General features: G+C 41.5%; 1 protein-coding gene across 1 annotated transcript; it reads right to left on the bottom strand.

Moving 5' to 3' along the window:
- Window positions 1-2,393: 2,393 nt before the first annotated feature.
- Window positions 2,394-20,892, bottom strand: stard10 (StAR related lipid transfer domain containing 10). Its single transcript, XM_087850855.1, has 7 exons — window positions 20,713-20,892; window positions 20,045-20,535; window positions 11,719-11,866; window positions 11,517-11,620; window positions 6,207-6,324; window positions 5,523-5,575; window positions 2,394-3,396 (listed from the first exon to the last, which is right to left on the bottom strand). The coding sequence occupies exons 2-7, from the start codon at window positions 20,201-20,203 to the stop codon at window positions 3,190-3,192; spliced, it is 789 nt and encodes a 262-aa protein (XP_087706981.1). The 5' UTR covers window positions 20,204-20,535; window positions 20,713-20,892; the 3' UTR covers window positions 2,394-3,189.
- Window positions 20,893-24,368: the final 3,476 nt, after the last annotated feature.

Genomic DNA, 24,368 nt, shown 5'->3' with positions numbered 1-24,368 from the left:
TTATTATACTTTTTTTTTGGGGGGGGGGGGGGGGGGGGCATCAATAAACAAACAAAATAAATACCAAATAAACAAATGACAAGTATTATAACAGTAATATTTAAGTAATATTTATTTGTACAGGTTTCTGTCCAGTGTACGGCTCCACTAGGTTGTGTTTCTGGGTTTAATATTATAAATAGGTTACTGCGTTCACAAACAGAAATATATTTGAACAGATTTGATTTTTTTTTTTTTAAAATTAACTACAGTTGTAGAACTCAGACAAACCAGCAGGGGGCAACCAATCAACACAAGATATTGAACTTAAACATTTATTTTCTTATAAATAGAAAAGAGGAAACCATGTTTAAAGCAGGAAGAGAATCTAACTCAGGCTTAAATTATTAAAGATGATCCCAGTGGTTCCATTTTTAGCAAGATTTACGAGATAAGGGTGGGGGGCATTACATTCTCATCATAAATCATGATGCCCCAGTTGGCTCCATGAGCAAAACACACCACGCTGGGAGGTTACGTGAACAAAAAAAGGTCACATGTTACGCTCTGTCAAACCTTTAATACTACTGTTATCTAGGTGTGTGTGCATCTCTCTGTGCCTGTGCCTGTGTGTCACTTGTTGTTTAAGTGTGCTGGGAGAGTCATAGGAGAGGCTCTATCACTCAGGGGGTGGATGAGCAAAAAGGGTAATACATCTTAGTCTTCAGGAGCCAGACTGAGCCAACAAGTCACTGACGTGGGAGCCTGTTGCTCATTCCAATTAGGATGTACGGTAAGGATACAGTGGGGGGGGGGAGCTTAACTGGAAACGTTAGCCAGAGGATAGAACATGAAAAGAAACAGGGACAAAAAGGAGTCAAAAAGATAGTAAGTGTCGTCAAGAGAAGGAAAAAGCTAAAACAAGTGATAAATGAGTGAGCTGGGAGCAGACCAGGATAGGATGGGAGCAAATGAAGGAGAACAAATGGGTGAGATTAAGGAGAAGGAGAAAATGAGAAGAGTGGAGGTAAGAGCAGCAAAGGAAGAAGTGCATAGATGGAAAGGAAGAAGAGAAGAGGGGAAGGAGGATAGGGAAAAGAGTGACACGCAGAGGAGGCTCAATGAAAACAAAGAAGTCTGGATGAGGAGAAGATCAAAGGACAGATGACAGGGAGAAAAGAGGGGGGTAAGGGAAGAGGAGAAACAGGGCAGAGAAGAGCAGAAATTGAGGAGGAGAGAAGGGGAGAATAGAAGAGACAGCGAGCGATGGCGAGGAGTTGAAGAGGGGGTGGGGAGGTGATGAGTCATCACCAGGCTATCAGCCCCGGTGGGCTGGGTTGCTGTGGGGGTGGCAGTGTGACACATATGCAGAAAACGCACACACAGGGAGACGTTGCCCGCCGTCATGCTGCTTAAACGTCTCCTCCTGCTGCAGAGGCGGGTGGAAGACAATACAGGGATGCCACTGAGACATGCAGTTGTGCACATGCAGCCCTTTCCTCTGACACACACATGCATATAATGTCGATGGCTGTGCCAGAGGCCTCATTAAGACTGCGAGGATGGATGGATGGTCATAAGGGCAAACAGTCAATACAGCTGTATGAAAAACAACACAAAACAAAAGGAGGAGCACAAGCGCTGTTTACACATTGTGTGTCTCTTTCTATTTCTCATATACACTTTCCTCCATCATTCATACTTTATTAGGCAACGCATATGCAGAGGCGGATGTTGTATTAAAAAAAAAGGAACAGATAAAGAGGAAGATGCACAAGAAACACAGCCACAGTGTTACATAAAAAGTTCACCGCTTCGCTCCTCTCACTGCGGCACTATGGTTTGCTCAGCTGATGTGCTAAGAGTAATATCAAGCTCCTTCTTCTGTCATTTAATTAGCTCATCACAAGGACCCGCGGTGCATTTTCAGTGTTCTTGCACATGCTTTTACTCCAATCATACGACTGAAAATTGGGGGCGGACACCCTTCAATAAATAAAATCACTTCCTCTGAAACACGCGAGCTCCTGTCACTCTGCGTCTCTTTTTTAGTGCTGAGTCGATTTCAGAGTTGCCATGCCAACAGATTGAGGGGATTCCTAATCCTGATCTAGGCCAGTGAGCGCGCACATACGCTTCACATGTGCAAACGTCGGACGCGGCGCGTGCAGGCTGCGTGACGTGGTGTTTCTCCCCTTCTAATCGCGGCACATCGGTTTTGTGTGCACGTCTCCCGGCAGATTGTGTGAATGGGAGCAGAGCCACCAGTTGATTGGATGGTGATTCTTTAAATTCTTTCAGCATCACTCCAACTATGCAAACCTGCAGGCGACACCAGCCGCCAACCCGAGGTGAGTTCGGCACCACGAGTGAAAGAGACACACAAACACAGAAAAAAATACTCGGATCACCAGTGAAATTTGAAAACCTCTGTAGGAATCTGTATTTAATCTTGAATTTCTACATACATTCATCCATCTCTGGAACAGAGGATCAGACAGTACGTGTGAGTGTTGAATGCGCGTGAGTGTGTGCGTGTACGTAAGATAGACGTGGATGCAGGTTGGGGTGGGTTTTTCCAGCTGCCTTCTGCACACCTGCATATTTATCACGTGCCTACAAAATGTGATGGAGGCACATAGCATTGGACCGAAAGACGATGATAGGGGGGAGAGGGTGTACACATGTGAAGGCATTAGTGTAGCATAAATGTGTAATCTTGCGCTGAAGTGTGTGACTGGTGGCTAAAAGAGGGCAGTTTAATTCTAATAATTCAGTCATATTTTGAATGACAGCAGAAGGCGCACTGTCAGGTTAGTCTGTAAACATTCTGACATAAAATCTTGCTGAAAACATATTCAGCTGCAATGACCTGCATAGGTCCCAATTAGAAAACCAACTAGGCTAAAAGTTCTTGAAATTTAGTTTGAGTGAAGCTGTTGTATGTTGTGAGTTTGTGTTCTCACATTGCGCATGTTAACGTGTGACTGTCCGTCTCCATGAATGCTTACCTATATGTGCCTACTGATATGCCTGCATATGCACTATGCATGTACAATATTGATACAAGTACGTGTATGTATGTGTGTATGTTTACACATACTTACAAATAGAACCACGTACACATACATGTCATGATGCATGTTACAGGCATTTCTCCATCCCTGCTTGAACGTATGAGTGTGTGTGCTGCTTGTGAATGTGTGTGTGTCAGTCGCTGTCTTCTCTTTCATGGGCCTCAGCCAGGGAGCTCTCATCAATATTCTCCAGGCTCTCTGCCCGCTGGATGCTGAGCTCAGAGAGCGGGATGCTGGGCAATGTAGTCTGTTCTGGGTAAAGCCACGGCTTGAAGGCAGGGTTGTGTCTCTGCTTCCACTCTGGATACTTCACACAGGCTTTGCAGATCTTCTTCATGGCCTGGAAAGAACAAACAACAACAAACAACAAAAGAAACAACAACAACATGTGATTTATGAGAAATGATGGCAGTGATAGAAAGAAAGTATTTCCAGCAGAAAGCTTGGCCGACACGTATGCTTGAGCAATATTCTATAAGGAAGAACAGGCTGAACTCAACAGAGATGAAAAATCCCGAGGACAGAAATAGCACCCATACTAAAATAGAGATGAAGATGGATGAGTGACAGGATAAAGGGAGACAGAAGGGAAGCTGTGAGAGATGGAGGAATCTACAGAGATAAAACATGGGCAAGGGTAAAAAGAGGGAGGAGATCTTGTTCAGAGCCACAAGAACAGAGAATTTCTTTTTTCCAAATATCAGAACCAAACAAGGGAGCTTCACACATGTCTGATAGTACTTAATGTCATAAACAACATGCCTGTATGCTTTTTTAAGGGTAATAATCCCAGAGCAACGCGTCTCATACAAAAACAATGGTCCAGGAAGTTACAGCAGCACTCAGTGCATGGCAAGACAATCATCTAGAATATATCTGGATATCTTTGTAGCTGCAGAGACCAAAAAAATGAAAAGCTAAAAAGGCAAAAAGAAGCAAGTGTGTATTTATTCAATGCACATCACTCAGCAATTTTTCTTTTAACTATTAGATAATCCTGCATATATCTTCTTTGCTGCAACCACTCTCGCTTAAGAGCAGCCGCATGTTTTAATAAAAATATATCTACCAAAAAGGAAAGCAATACTATAAGGCCTGCAGTATTTTGACAATGAATTGATTTTGCCTCTGTGCACCATCTCGGTGGATTTCAAATCAAAAATGATGAATCGGATCTGCCCTTCAGCAGTATCTGAGAAAAGTGCCGACTTTCAGACTTTCAGCTTTAATTCAAGGTTAGCAAAAGTATCGCATTAACTGTTTCCTTTACTGCCACCACATTCAGCTGCTGCTTGTTGCCACTGAAGAACATCCCACGTCTGTTCTGTAAGGCTTCACAATCCACGCTACTGCTTCTGTCAGCAGTCAAGCACGCCCATGCCATAGCACTACCTCCAACATGTTTGAGAGTTAATGTAATATCATTGCCTGTTTCTCTCCTCTGTACTTTTCTATTCCCATCATTCTGATACAAATCATTCTGATTTCAGTCTAATCTGACCTTCTTGTTCTTGAGTGTTATCAGTGGTTTGCACCTTGTTGTAAACTCTCTGTATTTACATTGTCCTTGACTTAGTTAGACGTTATGAAGCTGTTTTTCTTAACCATGGAAGTAATTCTGTCCTCATGCTTTCTAGTTGGCTTCTGTTATAGTTTTTCAGGTCTTTTGGTGTTGTTGAGCTGCTCAGTGCATTCCTTCTTTTTAAGAATTCAACAGATTGTTGATTCAGCCACTGGCACGGTTATCTCTTTGGACTTTATTTTGAGAGCCTCAGTGTATAGCAACCAGCCAACATTTGGAAATAAATAGAGGTCTTTTATTTGCTTAATTTGTTATGGAATAATGAGAAACAGCCCTCATCTGATCAAAAATCTGCTCTCCAGTCAATTGTCTGATTATTTTTGAGCCTTTGAAAATGGAATCCTACGTATGAAAGAATAAAAAAAAAAAACTGCACTTCAATCATGTCTTGATTGTTGGATTTAAAAGCCCCCGTGCTGGTGTATCAAAGGAAAACTGCAAAAAAAAAAAAAGTGTCACTGTCCAAATCCCATATTGATATTCTGACCCTCTCTTAATATGAATAATTAGATCCATATTTTTCAAAAGCTTTGATAAAATGCAGACTGTTGATTAAAGTCACAATGTGAAATGCTTTTTTTGAGATATGAATGGAAAGCAAATCTCTAAAGACTCTAAAATGCCTAATGTTTTTATTCACTGTCTTCACTAGATGCCTTCTTTCCCTGATATCATCTCTGAGGAATCCTCCATCACAGCATGCTCTCTAGAGAATCATTGCCCTATTTTAATAAACATATACAGCAGATGCCCTCAGACAAGCAGTAAACTAAAAGGTCTGCGTATTTTCTCATGGTGACCGGCACTGTGCTGAGAGGAAGTGCGGATTATCACACAGTCAGACACACTCACAGGATCTTTGTTAATCTGCACATATTACTTACGCATGGAGCAAGGAAGTGGGAAGACTTGTTGACAACCCACTTGGGTAGCGAACCTGTAAAGAGAGTCGGGGTGAGCAAAGTATCATGGGTAAAAGTTGGAGTGTGACAGAGAGTCTGTTTTATTTCACATTACCAGGATCAAAGCAAGGCTTAGTAACTACTCACTGCGCCCATATGGCTCTCTCTCATACATGCACACAAACACACACACAAATACACACACACACACACGCACACACAGGCATCAGCAACGGATAATTAAAAAGAGAGTTACACAATCGGCACTTGCTTGTATGTGATCAGCAGTTAGAAAGTGAAGTAAATAGAGAATAAGAGGAGATCATTAAATGCTAGACAAAAAAGTAGAGTGAAGAGTAGTGAGTGAGAGAGCACGCGAAGAGAGGTGAGATAGACTGTCCTTCATATGGTTGCTATGGTGACACGTTTTGACATAAAGGCAGGGCAATGAATAATTCATAGAACACAGAGTTAAATACCTAGGTGAGTGTTTTGCTCTTCCTGTGTGTGCTCCGTTTGATTTTGTCCTTGTGTGCTGAATACTTCTGTGTGTGTGTGTGTGTGTGTGTGTGTGTGTGTGTGTGTGTGTGTGTGTGTGTGTGTGTGCGTGTGTGTGTGTGTGTGTGTGTGTGTGTGTGTGTGTGCGCGACTGTGAGGGATAGTTACCTCGTGGATCCACCTGGGCCATGTAAGTGAGGGTACAGTTATTAGGTCCCTGGCTCTGGATCATGTAGCCAGTCTGAATGGAAACTGCACGTACCATGTCCTTTTTAGGTGGGTATTTCTGTGGAAACAGCACAGAGAGGCCAAAGCGTAAACAAGACGAGGACCCCACTAGATTCTTTTTCACAAGGTGAATGAAAGACTGAGAAAAATAAAGCACCAAACTTATGCATCAACATAAATGTCTTTTACAAGCTCCTTTAAAAGTAAACCCGCATCAGCGAATGCAAGCAGAAATCCAGTATCTGCTTCATGTATACAAACTTGCTCTTTGTGAGATCTGTAGAAGGCAGAGTAGACATTCAAGAGCTTTGTGTTTTTAAGCTGCCAGTCAAACTGATTTTCAGCTTCATAGTCAGACTTCTGATGCAAATCCAGTCCACACCACTCTGTAAATAAAAAAAGCAAAGCTGCATGCAGCCCACTATTTGCCTTTTAGCTCCTTAGACTCTAGCAGTATATCCAAGGTTATTATTAATGATTAGGGAGTCCACTACTGGTTAGTCTGCACTAATTAGGAGAGGGACACTGCAGAGCACTCAAGAAGAACAGACAGCAGCAGTCAGCTAAGACATCTGCTTCATCTTTTCTCTGCTATTTGACTCATATTTTTGGCTTCTACACTTAACACACTACCTTGTATTGGCAGAAGAAATCTCTGCAATGTGAACTTTTGTAAATCATCTGCAGGTTTCTGGGATACATAATTCTCCTGCTCTGAGCTAATGTAATCTTCTTGATTTTTTTTAGACTTCATCTGAAATCTGAAACATTAATCACGACTAAGCCATGTGTTCAAAAACACCCAGCACACCAGGAAACTGATCATCTCAGGACTCGAGCACTTGATGAGCAATTAGCTGAACAACAACACGATAATTAAACTTTGGACAGAATTAATCATTTTTAATATATCACTATGTGCACTCGAATATACGCTTGCCAACCACTTTATGTGGTACACTTCTTCAACTCTTCGTTAATACAAATATCAAATCAGCCAATCACATGGCAGCAAATCAGTGCAATTAGTCATGTAGACATAATCAAGACGATCAGCTGAAGTCCAAACTGAGCATCAGAAAGAGAGTATTGATGCCAGACAGGCTGGTCTGAGTATTTCAGATACTGCTGCTCTGCTGAGATTTTTACCATACAAAACCATCTCTCAGGTTTACAGAGAACGCTGAGCAAAAATGCCATGTTGACGTCAGAGGTCACAGTAAAGTGGTCAGACTGCTTTGAACTGATCAATCAAATAAGCACTGGGTACAACCAAGGTATGCAGAAGAGCATCTCTGAACGCACAACACATCAAACCTTAAAGTAGATGGGATACTACTGCAGAAGACCACACCAGGGACTATTCCTTTATGACAGGGCTCTAGAGTGCGACCGATTTGGTTGCACATGAGACTTAATTTCTCAGTGGTGCGACTACAAAAAAATCCTTGATCCAAGGTGCGACCAGCCTTTCGAGTAGAACAACTTATAATTTTTTCGTTAAGTTAAGGCCCGATCCATCCAAAATTCATAGCCAGTGCTCTGACAGAGCCATCAGCCTCTCAGGTTATGTCTAACACTGGTCCGGAGACGGCATCAGGTAATGAGCCACATACAATCGACTTTGAGCCAGAGCCCACTGAAAGTAAAAGGGGGAAAGTGTATACATTTCGAAGAGAGTGGCTTGACCAGTTTCCCTGGCTACAGTAAAGCTGACAACATGTTGCACTGCATTTACTGTCGTGAGTGTGGGAAGACTATGGCCGGCAGTACTGCATTTGTGACAGGTGCTAAGACGTTTCGAATTGAAACGCTGAAAAAGCACAGTGTATATAGAAAACACATTATATGCAGCAATAAATGCACTGCCCAAGTGTCCCCTCTCCCCACTGCCTTTCAGTGGGAGTGAGGAGAGGGGACTGCCGCTCTGATGACTTGTGTGCAGGCAGCAGCAAACAGGTCATCAGAGGAGGCCAAGATGATGATTAAGTTTAACATCGCCTACAATATTGCCAAAGAAGAAGTTCCGTTCACGAAGTTCAAGTCCGAAATAATTCTTTACTAGAAAAAATGGCTTGAACGTAAACCCCACATACAGTAATGATGTCACATGCGCCCAGTTTATAGGTGTCATCCCAGACACATTGAAAAAAAAAGTGAAAAAATGAAAAAGGCCAAGTTACATGAGTTGGTCGTCTGAGAGGCATGTGACTGCAATGGAGGATAGTCCATAAGATATCAAGCTGTTCGGATGTTCAGATTTTGAGATGTTCAGTTTGAAGCCTTTGAGGCACTTTTAATTTAGAATTTTTTTATTCATTTATCTTCAGATGTTTTAAATTTAAATTTCAGCTTAGCTCAGCACTTTAAGCACAAGCACTTTTTCAGTAACTTATCTTTCTTATAGAAATGCGCTCCAAATAAAGAACTCTGTGTTGACAAGATTGTTAGTTAATCATTTACAAATGAATATTGTCTGCATGGACAGCATTTTATTTTTTTTAGTAAACATGTAAAACTGTGATGTTAAGCGATGTGGTTGAATAATTTGGATGCACCTAACTTCTTCCGGTACACCTAAGAAAAAAAGTTAGGCGCACCAGTGCGACCGTGGCAAAAAGTTAGTCTAGAGCCCTGTATGACCGTACTAATTTTCTTATGGCTGCTTGCAGCAGGATAAAATACAAATACATGTCACAAAGCTCAAATCATGTCAAACAGGTTTCTTGAACATGACAATGAGTTCACTGTACTCAAATGAAGAATTATAGCAGTTCTGCATGCAAAAGTGGTTCCCCCAGAGTAGCAAAGTGTAACTAATGTAGTGGCCAGTGAGCGTATAATTAATCTCTATGCCAATATTCACACGGTAAATCAAATCTGGTTCAATTCAAACTAAATATTATGAAGTGAACTATAAAGCAAAATATTATGTCCTCGTGATGGAGACAGATGACAGGGATCACATGAGTCCTTAATTAGCTGCTGGGCACAAAGGATATAGTTACAATGAGAATGAGTCAGTGGATCAGCACTGTTGTGTCTGGATCTGTAACTCCACTGTGGGAAAAAAAAAGAAAAACTATGGCTCAGCAAACAAAGCAGTCATTAGAAGCCATTAGAAGTTATTAAGCCTTTGCCATTATAAATATTTGCATAGGGTTTTCATGCAAATACATATCGGACTCTATAGCACTCAACACAATGGTACGCTTAACAGCAGCGCTAACCATAGTTACATGACAGATGGATTGCAAAAGCAGACTGCTAAAAAGCCTCAGAAATGTATGATTAAAGAACTGAAAATAATTCATGGCTCCTGTTATGATTGGTGAAAAAGCTGAACAGCGATTGTAGGATAAGAAACAGCATAAGTGAACCATGTCCCGCTGATGGATGCGCCAACACGCCACTCATAAGTTTCCCCTGAAGCCAAACTCCAGGAAGTCGAGCTCTCGAGTTTTTCCAATTATCAAGATTAGCCTTGGCTATCCACACACATAAACAGACACACAATTTGTTGTGTTCAGAAGTTCAAATTGATGCAGGAATGCGGAAGGCGGGGTGGAAGTCAACAGCTCAGGGTCATATGAGAGGCCTTATCCTTCTGCAAACACTGTACTGGTGAGCAAAAGTTAGAATGAAAAGCAGAGAGGAGACAAAAGAGGTAAAAAGGACACCAGGGGACAGACAAAAGGAATAAAGACAAAAGACATGGAAACCCATGATACACACAAAAGGCTGACCGACACGAAGACAGTGAGAGTGATATTGGTGAAAGTGTTGAATTGTTGTTTTACTTTGTTTCACCTTCTCAAGGATTTGCTTCTTTTTCTTAGCCTTTTTAAGTTTTCTACACATTTTACAAGCCGGTCAATCAGATAAACCAGACAACAAGTGGCAGGTTAATGAATGCAGGACACAACTAGCAACAGGTGATCAGTACAAACAGATATAAAGCCAACGAAAAGCTGAGGTTTCAGGCCAAACTGAAAGTTACTCACATCCTCTTAGTGTGCTCGAATCAACTGGTGGTTTTTACAGCTTTATAGTATCTAGATTATTCAAGTTCTTGAAAAGGCATGGTCGGAAAAGCTGAGCTTAAAACACAATATGTTCTTCTATCATCTATCATTGTTTCAGGTGAAAGCATCAGGGGCAGACAATATGACAGAGCAGTCAGATTATTTTGTGCCATGAATTAAGCCTCCATTTTCCCGGATAGATTTCATACTCAGTGGCAGATAAAGCTACGCTGTGAACGTGCAGCTCACAAGGAACCAATTTAAATGCAGAAAACTTGTCTATTGCTACTTTAAATCACCGACACAGAGCGGTGAAATGTTCCCTTAGAAAAAAAAAAAAACGGGGCCTGTTCAACTTGCTAAAGAGGACCACTTCATTTCAGCTCGCCAATATACAGCACTGTGCAAAAGCCTCAAGTCACTCCTCATTTCTGAAGTTCTTTCAGAGGTTTTTATTTGGCTGCTTTTTCACTCATTATCAGTTCAATCCTTGTACCTGACCATTTTTGGAGGAATGTTTCTTTTTGTTGTTGTTTATTGAGCCACTTAACACTTATTGAGCCTATAAATCACTCAAGCATAAAAGAGCCACCTAACTCAAGTGGTGACCCAGTATTGTGTCTACTCATAACAAGAAGAAACTTTTAAAAAAGAAGAGCTTTGAACTTCCTTAAAGAAAGCCTGAGGAACTATTCCTCAGAGCTGCTTAAAGAAATTGAAAGAAAGCTCGCGTACAAGAGTTCAGGCTGTGTGGAAGAATTAAAGTGGTTCTAAATATTGATGTTCACGCTCATTAGAACGGTACAAACTCTGCTTTCGCCTTATACACTTTATTTCTGTCAATAGAAAATTGTACTTAGTAGTCACTATTGTCTTTTAATAATATAAGTTTGCATATGATAGAATACTGCATGATGACCTCTTTATGACTCAGACTGTTGTTTATAGTTCACTGTGACCCGTTATGCAGGGAAGGAGCAGTACCTGCTAGATAAGAGCTTAACAAGCAGTTTTACTTCGTGCCAGGTAGAGAAGCCTCTCCTGGCACACGCACACGATGCGAGATGACTCAAGACTTTTGACTTTTGCACAGCAGTATTCACCCAGTTCATACTGAGACATGTTCCCATTAGCATTCCTGTGCTCCTTCGACCACACATTAAGGCTATATGACATAAATGTCGCCATGTACAGCATTTGCTTGCGTACTTTTATCTTTACTTACGGCATGTTTGATAGAGTAGTTCATGATGATGTAATCTTTTCCTATCGGCAGCCAGGAGCGGAGCGTGATGACGTCACGGTTCCGAAGTGGCTTTGGGCACTTCCCTGTTAACAAACAAGAGAAGTCAGGTGAACAAAACATCACAGAACAATCTGTACCTGAAGGCAATTTACATGCGTTTACCAGCGAGTGTGCAACATACATGAGTAGTAACCAACGTCCGCATTGACCGTAAGCTTCCCAATATCGAAGGTCTCAATGACATTTGTGTCCCACTTCTTTCTGTATTCAATGTCATGGAGAACGTCATACATGGTCTCAGCTGACACATCCTTGCACAACATCCGACACTGAGAGAGGGAGAAGGACAGAAAGAGAAACAGAGGCTTCAATTTTAGGCAACAAAGGTAAATCCACAATGATATTACAGATTTGAGTCCCACACAAAGTTCCACACAGCTTATTCAAACTGTATTTAAAATACATAACTCTATGGCACCAGTACTGCACTTCTTTGAATTCATCGCTCTGGGTCTAATGCAAACTATGAGGTAGGAAAATCCATTAGAGTTTAATGAAGCTGCTCAGCATAAATTCAAAGTGAAGTAGTATACCACTGTTGAGGAGAGCTCAGGCCTAGTGATGCCAAGAAAGGTAAGTGAGACACAAAAACAAAGGCCAGTGAACGCATCACAGACTCAAATACCTGAAAATTAAACATATGCACACACTCACTGCACCCATGTGGACCCCACACATGAAAGAAACACGAATGGCAACTGATGTGTAAATGATTAGACATCAGATGGTTGGAGAGCGTCAGTATTGGAGAGCAGAAATGGGAACTGTGTATGTGTGTGTGTGTGTGTGTGTGTGTGTGTGTGTGTGTGTGGCAGAGAGACAATCAGTACAGACAGGCCACTGACCATAGATGAGTCATTACCGAGACCCAAGCTCTTAAATGGAAAACACATTCACCACAAGACAGAGATGGAGAGACTTATGTCAAAGGGTTGTTGCTTTTTTTCAAGAGTGCAGCAGTAGCAAGAGCTCTGAATGCCACCTTTTTTAAAATCTTTCTGTGGTTCTGTCTGAAACAAACGACGTGTGAAGTCTCGTGTGCACTAGAGCACCAGCTTTTAGACTAAAACAACCTTCCTCGTATCAGTTATGCTGTGCACACTGAATAGAAGTGTAAAACTTACCGCGTGGCCACGTTATGCTACAGAAAGACCATCTGCAGGTAGAGCTGCTTTTTCCTGACGGTTTCTCTCGTTTTCTGTTGTGCATATTCCTTTCAGACGTTTCATGTTGACATCTAAGACTGACTTACAATTACTAGGAAGTTTTTATTGCACTTAAAGCAACATAACACATTGCTGTCACCTCGAGGAGGCTGCTGGTGGTTAGTGGCGTCTGTTTGCTTCTTTGCTTCACTTCATGTCTACCCCAGAGGGGAGACACACAGTGAGTTAATGAGCAGGAAAACAGCAGTAGAGAGTCTAGCTGAAATGAAACAACTGCACATAAATGCACGGCTTCAGCGAAGGAGGTAAAGTTGGTCATCTACTAATCAGAACATCAGTAGTTTAATCCCCAGCTTCTCTAGTTTGCATGCCCGAGTATCCTCGGGCAAGATACTGAACGACGGGTTGTCTCCAATGCGTCCATTGTGTGTGAATGATTAAAAGCACTTAGGTATTGAAAACGGTGCTTGTATGACTGGGTTTGTAGTACGAATGTGTTTTGAGAGTTATATATATATATATAAGTACCAGTCCATAAACCTATTAAATAATATATTGTGGTGACACATTGGTTCAATGGTTCAATGTGTTCTTTTGTCTGAAGGTCGTAGGTTAAAATCCACAGGATAACATGCAAACTCCACACAAGAGTTTATATGCTCTCCCCGTGTCTGTGTGGGTTCTCTCCTGGTTCCCCAGGTTCCTCCAACAGTCCAAAGACATCAATGTTAGGTTCTTAAGTGATTCTAAACTGGCTGTAGAAGTGAATGATTTTCAGTTTCTATGTGTTAGCCCTGCAACAGACTGGCAACTGGTTATAGGCTATAGGCTATAATGGATGGATGGATGGATGGATGGATGGAGCCTCGTACAAGTTATAGGCAAAAAAACTAGGAGTGGTGCTTCCATTAATACCACAGCCGGTTGATTGTTTGCATAGCATGTCACAGCTTATTAATGAAACCATAGAGACTCTTGGCTATGTTTGGCATAGACGGCAATACACCCCAGGTAAGCCCTTGAGTAACAGTGTTGCCAAAGTTACAATTGCCAGGAGAAATTAGTCTCAATAATAACAGGGTGAAAGGCAAGTGGTAAAGGCATGTCGAGTTATAAAGCATAAGAGACACAAAGGCAATGAGGGAAAAAAGAACCCAGCACTTGATTGAGAGCAAATTAGAAAGAAATAGACCCAGGGAAGTTGTCTGCCCCAGATAAATTTTAACTCCTGTTATTAATCAGTCCAGACAGTTAAAAGCTCCGTCTAGCCTATCTTCCATCACTGCTTCCCTTCAGGCTTCATTTAGGAAAATTATCATAGACTGTATCCCACATTTGTCTGTAAACCTGTTTTAAACTCAAGGTCTCCTCTTAGTCTTTAATAACAATAACTATTTGAAATTCAAAATGGTCCGCACTGGTCTGATACATGGACAAGTCACCAGGCTCAACAAAGAAAAACAGACATTCGTACACAAAGCCAGGTTAGAATCACTAATTACATGCATTTGGACTGTGGGAGGAGGCCATAGTGCTCAGAGAGAAACCACACTGGCACAGGAATAACATTCAAACGCCACACAGAAGCCCAGAGAAGTCTTTACTGAGAGGCAATGATGCTTATTGCTCTGTTGGAAGCATCATGAGGATATCTTTTAATTACATGTGCACACAACCTGGCAGGTGTATATCATTAGAGTTTTTCCATCAACTAAAATATTGGTGAGTTGCAATTTTTACTCCTAGAGGACAAGTCAGGGAATTAAGACATACTTTTGGAAAGTTACCATTAAATACTCATCTGAACATATAATGATACATGACAATGGAAAGAGAAAAAAAAACAGGTTGGAGCATAAAAATGAGGACACCAAACGTTTTCAGACAAGATCCCAAAAATCATTAATTGTCCTAAGACCAGACATCACTACCTTCCCAGTGTCTTATTTTGGCACACAACCCACAGCTCCAGATTAGAGCCTGTATAGCTTTATATTTCATATTTCTATATAGTTTTCATATTTATATCCTGTTCATAGCCTGTACATAGTTTGTACACTCACTACAGCCTGTACATACTGATAGTTATAGCATATTCATAACATACCTTCATACCGTGTACATTGCAACATACCTATAACAGACCCATTTCTGTAATATATCTATATATCTATATTATTGCTAATATATATTTTGTAATATATCTATATTGTGGCTAAAGCATTTTCTGGATGGATGCAAACTGCATTTCGTTGCCTTGTACTTGTGACATGTGCAATGACAATAAAGTTGAATTCTATTATAATTCTATTCTATCAGCTTTAGCTGTAGCTCTCACACAGGAACACAGTCTCACACGACTCCGCAACAGTCACACTTTGCAACAAAGGAAACTGTAAATGCTAAATTGTAATGACATTCCCAGAAACAGAACCCTCGGTGAGATCGAGGAAATGCAGACTGAGTGCAGAGAGCAGGTCAATACAGACTGAAAGCTGATAAAATAGAAAAAACAACAACAAAAAAAACCCCAGGAAGGTTGTGCAAACACATTAGTGTTACTATTGTAACCTTATTGTTAGCCTAATCAAGAAAGAGGTGATTTCATACTTCACATGAGTAGCAGATTGCTAGTTCACTTAAGCAACAAACGGCAAGCAAAGTTCAGAAGAACTGAACACCTAACTGTATTTCGCAAAGAGCACAAAAAAAGCTCCTCAGCTGAAGTAGTGGGTGTGTCACTGGACTTGGACAAGTAGATCCCAACCAATTTATAGGTCGATATTCGCTATCAGTATCCATATTTATCCACTGGTTTGTCCACCAGAGGACACTCTGCAACTTCTTTGTTGGATCAACTAGAGCAGAGGTCTCAAACTCCAGTCTTCGAGGGCCGCTGTCCTGAGCCAAGTTCTATAGAGTGTTGCTAATGACCTACTAATTTTATTCAGGTGTGTTACAACAGGGACACATGGAAAAGTTTCAGGACAGCCGCCCTCGAGGACTGGAGTTTGAGACCCCTGAACTAGAGGGTAAAAAAAGTAAAAATAAATAACTAAAAAACATTTTGTGTGTCAAAAAACAAGCTCTGACATTAAAATCCTGCTTGTAACCATAGCAATAATCCTCTATATATCACAGCACGACACTCTGAAAGATAATGTCCTATTTATGGTGTATTGCTGTTCGAACCATTTTTATTTTAAATGCATTAAATCAACTCGTGAGTGAGATGTTTTACACTGCATCACTACTCACAAGGATATGAACTAATTTTCCAAGAGGGAAGTCTGTCACATTACAAGGCACATCTTAATGTCTGTAAATGTAATTAGGGACTGTAAAGTCATCTGTTATCGCTGTCTGAAAGACAATAGTTAAAACCCTTATGAGTATTCTGTTGTTGTATTCAAGATTAGTGAGATAGATTATGTAGGCACAATGCCATTCTGATTTATTTTAACAGTGTAATCAAGGAGGCATTACACATTTATTACCAAAATAAAAACTAGACAAAAGACAAACGCCTCCTTTCCACCAATTTGGTGCTGGAACCAAATCTGGATGCAGTTTCATGCATTTCCACTGAAAAGGTAGTTGTACTTTTACAGAAAAATTCACAGATCCAGTTCAGAGATTCTTCAATGATTTTCTTCCAGGGAATATTAGAACAGTTTTGGTTCATAAACCAATTGAATTATGGGTTGGGTCTCAAATGGCACCAACACCCAACCAGATCAGCATCACCACTGGAACCACGTTGCTGAAAAAGCAGTAACAGAGTAGAAAATAAAAAAGAGAGAATACAGCATGATGGGATTTTTCAGAATAATGATTCTGCACTAGAACTGTGATGGGTGGACTCCAAAAGTGCGTGTAAAGAGAATAGCAAAGTTTGCGCAGGTCACAAAAGACCAGAGAGAATAACGGATGTCTTGTGTCCACAGGCAAACTGAAACAGGAGTAGCAGGAAGAAGGAAAAACAAAATGAAAATTCAAAGGGAGAAAGCTGCAGGGAGCAAGACATTCAGCACAGAATGAAGACATACAGCCAGCTACGTACACGTGTGTGTAATTCTATTACAAACTAATTCAGTAAACTCGATAGATGAAGCAAAGAGGGCAGGATAAAGGGGGTGAAACAGAGTTCAGAAAGATAAAATAGACATGGCGGAGACAAGCAGGCATAGGTGGACAAACAATAGGTGTGTGCAGACGGCAGTCTTTTCAATATGTTTGTCCACAGGGTCCCCTCTCTGCCTACTCATAACACCCAGTGACCTGCGATCCCTGCACATCCAGCCCACTCCCTCTACTTTTCCTTCTCTCTCTTATTCCCTGTCCCACCCACTCTTCTTCTCTTCTTGCCACCCTCTCCCTCTCCTCTTCTAATCTGTCATCTCCCATCATGTGTTCCTCTGTGTGCTGATACATGAAAGTAAATTTGAAAAAAAAAGAAGAAGAAGAAGAATAAAAACAGAAGGGGAGTGACTCAGAGCTGGGCTTCCCTCTTCGTCAGCATGAGAGAAGGCAAACCCTGGGAGTATGTTTGTGTGTCTCTGTGAGTGTGTGTCGATGTAGGCAGGAGGATGACCCATTCACAGTAAATAAAAACTACCCACATTTTAATGCACACACACTGAGTGTTGTATGTGAAGTCGTGTGCTGATCGATGATATTAAATTGCTGGTTAGAATGAGCACAGGCGTGACTGAACTGTGAGGTGATCACTGATTAATATGGTAGGGGCAATGATGACGATGATGATGAGGCTAATGATAATCGGGGCACTAATGATGATGATGATCGCCAGCCTGTTCCCCTTCTCTCACTCAAATGGGCATATATCTATCTTTGTTGCTTTTTAAAGCTACACGCAAGACAGGCAGAGAGGCTACATTAGAGATGCACGCCTTTATTCTGTCTATAAACAGAACAGCTGTAAGTACCACACTGACTCACAACTACATTTGTAATGACATGATTGTATATACAGTACATTTGCAGGGTGGAAGATTGGGTATGTGAGAGTGAAACAAAAGGGGAGATGAGACAGTGGTGCACAATGCAAAACCCCCAGCTTTTGTCATATTTACATAAAGATAAACTTCCAACTACAGATAGAAGCCCCACCCAAACTTCAAACATGTGTGCGTGCACTTTCCACTTCTCGCTGTTTGCAGTCTGCAACTGTCAAGATAAAACACACCTGCCTGATGTCAGGGAGAAACGCCTGAATAAGCAGATCCCTACCCTCTGCACACAGGATATACCCTGAGGAATTACGCAGGAGAATGAGGCGGCTTTATAGGCTCTTGATTGGCCTGTACACTACACACACACACACACACACACACACAAACACAAAGAAGCTTGCTAATAGGTAAGAAGATGGACAGAGGGGGCTGGGAAAAGCCCTGTGCTTTTGTAGCTTCTGCACATGTTGATAACACCTCTATGTACACACGCACATATGCACACAAGCTAACAAGACTTTATTTAACAAAGTAAACACCGAGTGGCTCGCTGACTCTCTTCAGACCTGGATACAATAGCAGGACACACACATATAAAGCGGAGGATGGGTTTTATTTGTATCGTTCTATATGTAGTCAGTTCTGGTCAGATTAGCAAGATGGACGGGTTAAAAAGTGGAAAGGACCTTCCTGAGATTTCGGGCCGTGAGGCCAAACATTTCTGTGTGTGTGTGTCAGACAGTGAAAATGCTAAAAGAGGCCTTTAAGCCTGATAAGCACTAAATTAACAGTCAGTCAGGTCTCCTGGCAGCATCTGCAGCTCTAAGATGAAGTAACAGTACGCACTGCCAAAGCTGTGGCCTCCAAGTGAAAGGGTGAATTTTCGATTTCTTTATTTACAGTTTACACTTGGGTGCAGGTCTCAATCAAACTGCTCCCTGCTAGCTTCTACTAAACTTCTACTTTCGAGCTTGAATGTGTGGAAATACAATCATGTGCTGAAGAGAGAACTGGGTGTTTTGCCACAAGTGTGCTGTGATAACACTGTTTAAATTAATCCCCCCCCCCCCCCCCCCTTCTCTGATTCCCACAACATAAACAAAGCATTATTAACGACTGCGGTCAGTCATTGTTAGACTCGGGTACACGGCAGATTCTCAGAGGCTACAAGCAGCGCCGCCGTCCTAATAATGCCTCCACGCCAACTCCCAGGACAAACGCTCACACTTGACGAAAACTGCCACGACTGCTGTTTGAGCAGATAACAGAGTTTGCTCACAGTTTCACATGGAGCTCACGTTACCTTACCTAAACAACTAACCAGGAACTACTAGATTGTTCCACCTGGGGCACAGTGTCCTATTAATGTAAACCGATGCTCTTCAGAGGACTGGAGGGCGATTTAGTTAAATGAGAATTACACACACAAAACACACAAAAGGTGATCAGAAAAGAATGTAGTCATTAAACTCCAAGGCTGACAATGGATTTAGAAGCAGCAAGCGCTCACACTGAAGGTAATTATTGAACCGATGGCCAAACAAACTGATCAATCCTGTCTATTTGCCCATGACCTAACCGACTGCTCTCCCACTATTGTCAGCAGCTCTATCTGAGCCTGCGCTTTTGCAGACTTCCATTTGTTTTGAATGGATGACAAACTGTAGTACTCAGCACTCTACATAATACGCTTTTGCACAGTGGCTTGAAAATAGTTTCGCTGGCAAAAGGCGACATGTCTTCAGAGAACTAAGCCTGCCTCCTGAGATTTCATCCAGCTCTCACTTCTCTTTAGTGCAGGACTTTTGTTTGTTTGTTTGTTTGTTTACTGTGGGCATCAGGCATCAATTCAATTCATTACCTAAAACAGGATGTGGTTACTACAATGCATTTTTTAAAAAGTTCTTGTCTTTACCTCCAAGCCCTCTACCTAGACTGCTACAGTCATATTGGGCCATTTATTAAAACCGATTTGCTTACTGGCTTTACAAGGAGCAACACAGAGAGTGCTTTCTCATTTCAAATGTGTTTCTGGGATGTTTGGAGAGCGCAGCTGCAATAAGAGCACGCAGCAGAGAGCAATGCTTAAAGGATGTCAGCAACTTAAATCATATGGGAATTTAGACGGGAGCACTTTCCTGCCAACTGGATTATGCAGCAGGGTTTTCTATCGCTCCCCTTCCCCTTTGTCTTTGTAGTGTTGCCACATGACCACACCACTTTCCATTATTTCCCACCAGTACCTGATACCCAATAGAAGCGCACAAAAAGTTCTATTCATACCTGTGTGGTTAAATTGTCTCACCTTAATTTTGTGGATGGACTTCCCCTCCTCCAGAGACTGGGCCCACACAGTGACGACCCCTTTGTTGTAGGTCATATTCCAGCCCTCTTCGCACAGACACTCGGCCTTGAAGCTGGCAAACGCCTGGTCGTCCGGGATTGTCACAGTCTGTCCAGACATGGCTTCTTGTTACCGCGAGGAGTTGATAGGAGAGCGAGGGATGTGGTGGGATGCGTGGGGATGAGGACTACAGAGGAGACACGGTGAGCTGGGGAAGCCGGGAATTGAGTTTCCCTCCTCTTCTTCTTCTGTGGGAATAACTTGTCTAATTCAATTTCCTCCTTGCAACAAGCTTTTGTAGCCGGCTGCAGCGCGTCTTGTGATGGTCTGCGCGCGTGCTTGTGTGTGTGAGTCTGTGTGCGCGCGCTTTCAGGGTCCAATAACCGCAATCCACCCTGCACAAACTAATGTAGCAGAGGTGCAGGCAGAGAGAACAGGTGAGCTGGAAACAGCTGGGGAGGGGGAAAGGCAAAGAAGTGCGTAAAATGAGATGGGCGGATCAGATCAGAGCTCTGAGCCGCGGTTTAATAAGTTTCTGTCCGCTCCAGCAGCCCTCTCAAACAGCCGCTCTTCAAGCAAACCATATGTTTCTGTGTTTCCGCCTGTCACTCCCCGTTTCTGTCTCTTACCTTCTGCCTCCACCTCCCCTCTCTTGCCCTCTGTGCGTCTCTACGCCTCTCTCTCTCTCAGTTGTTGTTTTTTAAGGGTTTATAACAAGCTGGTTTCCAGAACATCTCCATCGCTGCGTCGCCGCTGTGGCAGGTGGTAAAGGGGATGCGGTGAGAAATATGAGGAAGAGGAGGAGGAGGAGAGGTTGGGCGGTGGGAGGAGGAGGAGAGTCGGACTGCACAGGCAGGAGACCAGCCACAGCCACCATGAAAGCTCCTCCCTTTGTTGCCTTCAGCTGCTGCTCGTAAAGCTCACAGCTCTGCATTGTTTTAACGGGAAGACTGCAAAGGCAAGAAAGATAATTAAGCCTCTGAGTATAAATTACAAACAGATACTTTGACAATGTTTTTGCATAACGGTTAAACTGGTCCAGGAAACAAACAAAGCCTAAAACAAAGAAAAACGGCGATCAGCCTAAAGCTCTGATTTGTGACATTTTTCATTAAATAAACTCTGCTTAAATGGAGATTTAGGAACTATAAATGCATTTTATTACTGATATTTTTGGTATGTCTTATAAGCAGAGCTGCAGACTTAATCGGACCATAGAAGCCATTTTCATCTATAAGTTATCATCTGTAATAAATATGTCATATTCCGTAACACACCAGCTGATTTGGCAAAATGGGGAAACGAAGGAAAACAGAACTCCGTGAACAGCACTTTGTGGAAACTGTATTTGCTTTTTAGCCACATCTGTGTTTGATATCAAATACTAAGCAGACTGTACAGGCTGACCAGGGCGACCAGACCCCAACAAACTAGCACAGAGTTTGTGTGGTGCAAAGTGTTCCTTTACAGTCCGGGGTTATCTTGTCAGACATATTATATTTAAATGAAACGTTTCCAAATCAAGTAAATATGAGAATAATAACAGGAAGCTGAATTTTGTTCCCTATATGATTTCATGCATTAGTCTTTATATACTCACACACACACACACACGCACGCACACGCACACTGTCACTTCACACCGCATTGAAATGGAAAAAACTATCTACTTCCCACCATGTTGACTTGTGACTTTATGGTAATTTTCAGCATAGCACTGGACAGCCGAACCGTGGCTTGACTGCAATATTGCATTAGTTAAAAGCCAGCCATGTCCTGCAGAGCCCGTCAAAATGTGGAACATTGTCTCAAGATGTTGGAAAGGACGACAGGGAATAAAAAAGGCCAAGTTATTACCTTGTGTTATTACCTCATGAAGGATGTTTCTCCCTCTTTTTTTTAAATTACTACAGTATTTGAATGCAATCAGCGTTATCGCGTCACACTTTTTTTTGAAAAATACGGTTCACGAAACAGCGGGAGCGCGCATGGCAGTTTTGGCTGACGTGTTAGGTAGCGGGGAATTTTCACCTGACAGCTGTGCACTTTAAAAGGGTCTTTACGAACACGGACTGAAATAACAGGGTTAAACGTCCAATCGTGTGTAGTTTTCAGAGTGTTTTCAGAGGTATACTTACTTTTTTCAGCCTTTATCTCTCTGATTTTCTCTTTCATTCGTCTTTCTTTTGTTACAGGGTGTAAGTCCATGTCCTCTTCCAGTTTGATCTGTGGGTGTTTTGAGATATTTTAAGACAATAAATAACGTTAACCTCAGTTTTTTTTTTCTATGTTCTGTTTTCCATCTTTCACTCTGCCTTGCTCTAGATGGCTAAAATCCTTATTTGTAGTCATAGTAAAAAAAAAAAAAAAAAAAAAAGACCATAAAAAGAATCTGTTTCTTAGCAGGTCTTAAAATGAGGTAAATACAACGTCAGATGAACTACATATTACATGCATATATCACATGTTATAATGTGCAACACTGATATGATACACCATGTCATTATTTATTTTACAAAGCTACGCCAAAATGCAGTTTACAGTGTGTTGAAAACTAAAACAAAAGTACACCCTTATTGCTTTAATGGGAATTTAGAAGATATGTTGCAGCCAGGTGCTACTAATCAAATGCACTTGATCAAGAGGTGTTCACAACAGCAAGTGTGCGCATCTCTGTAAAAGCAGCTTTGTCAGCTTGCAGGTCTGAAAGCTGTTTGTTAACACAATACCAACTAGAAAAGACATCAACAATCATCTTTGAGAAGAAATGGTTGCTTCCCATCAATCTAAGAAAGGTTATGAGGCCATAATGAGGCCGAACAATTAGAAGCCCGTCATTTTACAGAGAGACAGATGATTGTCAAGTGGAAAACATTCAGTGCAGTTGCTAATCTTCTCAGTAGTGAACATCCCAGCAAATATGCCCAAAGATCAAACTGTGCAATGCTCTGGAAAACTGCACAAAACCCAAGAGCTACGTCTCAGACTCTTCAGGCCTCTGCTGCAAATCTGCAACCAAATGGCTAGGTGAAAAGATAAATGTAAAAAAATAACCAAGGTGTTGCAACGGCCCAGTCGACGTTTAGATCTCAACCCGATTGAAATGCTGCGGTTGGACCTTAAGAGAGATGTGCATGAACCAATGTCTGCAAACCCTCAGTGAAGTGAAGCAACGTTGTAAAGCGGAGGGGGCCAACATCCTTATCAACAGTGTTGTAAGAACCTGATAAAGTTATTGCTGCTTCTACAAGCTACTGAATCATGGGGTGTTCTTAGTTTCCACACACTTTGTGGTTCATCTGAGGCCATAAAAACCCACTAAGAACCAGATCATTTCTATTATGTTCTTATATGTCAAACCTTAGAAATGAGAGAATATGTACTTTTTTCCTTTAATGTTTTCCATTTCAATTGTGAGCTGTGACTTCCAGAAACAGTTGAGCAAAATGAGACTTTCCTTTTTAAGATGATTTAAGAATCTTCTGTCATAATTGCTATAGAAGTTTATTAAAAAACATTACAGTGCAATCATTGCTAGGGCTCTGCAGAGAAAAAAGATATATAGTTTCAGCTGCGATTCTCCTTCTGTCTGACATGCCGAGCTAGGACATTTTACCCCAACTCAGAGGTTAAAACGAGCAGCTTCTAATAGAGAAGAACAGGAAAACCGAGGGTGAAGGGTCAAATACAAAAGAGGGGAAATTTCATGAAGCTCTAATTTTCTCTGTTAGTGCAGTAAGGCAGCTTTCTTTTCTTTTCTTTGTTGTTATTTCAGTGCAATTTAATGACTAGTTTCCCCATTTCATGTACAAGTTGGTAAACATGATTTTAAAATTATTGTCATGCATTGCAACCTAACCAAAATTATGCAACAGAGCAGTAGACATATTAACATATCTTGTGTAATTATGAAGTTTTGCTGCACTTTGTTCAGGTCAGCCAGCTTCAGGGTCGTTCTTTGACACATTTTTGCTCCCAGGGAAAATTTCTCAGGCAACTGATTTACTAGAAATGAGTAACTGGTTTCACCTGTGTTAAAAAAATCAATTTTGGCAAATGGATAATGGAGCTGATTGTCTCAACATTTGAAGCAGCTAAAAATATCTAACCAGTATCCATCACCACGCAGTGATAGAAGGTTATAGAACAAACACAGAGCTAACATATTAACTGTAGCTGAGCTTCTGTGCAGAGATTGTATATTCAGCTTTCTACAATGGCAAACCCACAGTGACTGGCTGGTAGGTGCCAGTGGATTTACGATGGGGGAGCATGAAGTCCTCTA

This window comes from Neolamprologus brichardi, chromosome 14 (assembly GCF_056152115.1).
Source record: "Neolamprologus brichardi isolate AB-2024 chromosome 14, ASM5615211v1, whole genome shotgun sequence".
NCBI lineage: Eukaryota > Metazoa > Chordata > Actinopteri > Cichliformes > Cichlidae > Neolamprologus > Neolamprologus brichardi.
The sequence above is the reverse complement of the archived record's forward strand: the minus strand, read 5'-3'. Positions and strand labels throughout refer to the sequence as shown.

Coding starts and splice junctions, on each gene's coding strand:
- stard10 (XM_087850855.1), bottom strand. CDS start 20,203: ATGTCTGGACAGACTGTGACAATCCCGGACGACCAGGCGTTTGCCAGC. Junction 6,325..11,516: donor ACTACTCTATCAAACATGCC/GTAAGTAAAGAT, acceptor CTGTTTCCACAG/AAATACCCACCTAAAAAGGA. Junction 5,576..6,206: donor GGCCCAGGTGGATCCACGAG/GTAACTATCCCT, acceptor CTCTCTTTACAG/GTTCGCTACCCAAGTGGGTT.